Below are 2,072 nucleotides of genomic sequence, written 5' to 3' on the forward strand. Positions count from 1 at the left end.
CCATTACATAGTTTGTCCACCACAGGGCGATGACAAGTGAGTTTTTTCCAACTGCAAAATGTTTAGAAACAAAAAAAATCCATGTTGGTATCAGCAGTCTTAAAATGACAGTACTGCTCGGGCTCTAGTTTGTGTGAATCCTTCACAATAAGTCAATAACGTCAAAGTAATTAAATTAAAGCATGTAAATTATTGACGCATTGAACAAATAGCTCAGGACCTTTTAAAAAACATTCATGGTTTTGTGTGTGTCTTTTGTACGCTTGTGTGTGTGATGTTATTTGCAATGCAAACCGCTTAGGGAAATGACTTACGGCTCTTTAACAAATGTTTATACTGCAGTGCAGTAAAAAGCAAACAAACAAGTATTGACTCCAGGATGGTGCTGTCCCTTTGCATACCTCACAAGTAGTGTAGTGTATCTGTCACTCAGTAAATGAATGAAGTCTGGACTTTATTCAGTGTTACACAAAACATAAATGTTAAACTTTAAAGAATTCATAAAATCTGAATTATTTCACTCTCTCAACCATACATGGTTGATCCCATCGCTCTTCCAAAGCACCTAAAAGTGTTAGCTCATTTAATAAGTACAAAATCGCTAATTAATACAATTTCTTATCATATATGGTACTGTTATAATTGAGGGCAAGCATCTAAAATGTTTAATTATGATGTCTTTGTCTTCTCTCCTCTCTCTGCAGCATCTACCTGGGACATGTCGATGATGTTCTGAAGGCTGTGGAGGAAATTGCTGGAGAAGGAATCCCTGAACTCCTCAATGCATCAAAAGATGAGAGCTCAGCATCCTGGCCGACTCTAAGCAGGTAGACGCTCAATTCCATCAGTCCTTTGTGCTTCGTTATCTTAGAGCAAATTGGAGGGTCAATTGTGAGTTGGTGATTATACAAAAGTCCATATTGTTATTTTTCTGTTGTTCATTTTTCCGTTATTTTATGTTTCCCTTCAGACAGACATTCCTGGTGTTCTATAAAGTGTTGATGGCAGTGCTGGAAAAGGCTGTCAGGAAGATTCCTGCTTGCAAAATCAGTGACAACACTGAGGTCAGCCCCTAGGTGTCGAACTGTACAGTGTGTTCTCCTGCATACAGTATACCTTAGACCTCAATTTTGATTGTGCAGTATGATGCATAACAAATGGTTAGATTATTCTCAACAGTTTGTTGTTTTCAAATAATAAATAAGTGAGAGGATATTTGATGTGTGTTTTTTCAACTTTTAAAACATGTAACCAATGTCTTCCTTTAAGGCTCAGAGTGAGAAGCTGCTGACATGGAACCTGGCTGTCAGAGATTTTCATATCCTGGTCAACCTGGTTAAGGTCTGTTAGCATAATCCATTGGTTTTGAATCTACTGATTTTTTACATTTGACATCATCTCAGATATTCTTTGATATAGTTTTAATTTTTAGGAACTCCTCAAATTAGATGTGCCACTTTACAATCTTTACCGTTGAATCTCATCACTTTTATCCCATCTAATATGTTAGCCGTTATAACATCCATGTGTGTCCTCTAATCCCTTCTTACAGGTGTTTGATTCGAGGCCGGTGCTCAATGTATGCCTAAAGGTGAGCTGGCTGAAAGAGATTTCACATCCAGGTGAAGCTTCTGTCACTTCCTATTAACTGATTACCATGTTTTTATCGGTAGTATGGCCGCCTTTTCCTGGAGTCTTTCCTCAAGTTGGGAATGCCACTACTGGACAACAGTTTTAAAAAGCAAAAGGTACACATGAAATCCTGTCACCTAATACAGCTATAGAATGTCATATCAGTCTGTTAAATTGTGTAAAAGTATGGCCTTGTGGTGTTAAATAGTTCAACTTGATGTTATTACTTACTATTATAAAACACAAATACAGTACACTTGACTCAAGAGAATTGGCCTTGTTCCTGATTTAATAGAAGTATAATTTCATAAGCAGGCTCATGACATTTTGTAGTGCTAATCTAATGAATATACTTTATGGATATTTATGTTTGTTATTTAGACAAATATATTTTTTATATACAAGCATTCAGATATGCCAGAGTACTTACGTAATATTCT

At 36.4% G+C, this 2,072-nt stretch overlaps 1 protein-coding gene across 1 annotated transcript in view; it reads left to right on the plus strand.

Annotated features, from left to right (window-relative positions):
- The window catches only part of fancd2 (FA complementation group D2), a 12,993-nt gene that overhangs the window by 10,312 nt on the left and 609 nt on the right, over positions 1-2,072 (plus strand). Inside the window, exons 36-40 of the mRNA XM_035661723.1 lie at positions 705-827; positions 971-1,064; positions 1,270-1,341; positions 1,553-1,591; positions 1,674-1,748. Coding sequence (XP_035517616.1) covers positions 705-827; positions 971-1,064; positions 1,270-1,341; positions 1,553-1,591; positions 1,674-1,748 — 403 coding nt within the window. The remainder of the gene's footprint in view (positions 1-704; positions 828-970; positions 1,065-1,269; positions 1,342-1,552; positions 1,592-1,673; positions 1,749-2,072) is intronic.

Source organism: Morone saxatilis, unplaced genomic scaffold (genome assembly GCF_004916995.1).
Source record: "Morone saxatilis isolate NCDOM2014 unplaced genomic scaffold, NCSU_SB_2.0 Contig18, whole genome shotgun sequence".
Classification (NCBI taxonomy): domain Eukaryota; kingdom Metazoa; phylum Chordata; class Actinopteri; family Moronidae; genus Morone; species Morone saxatilis.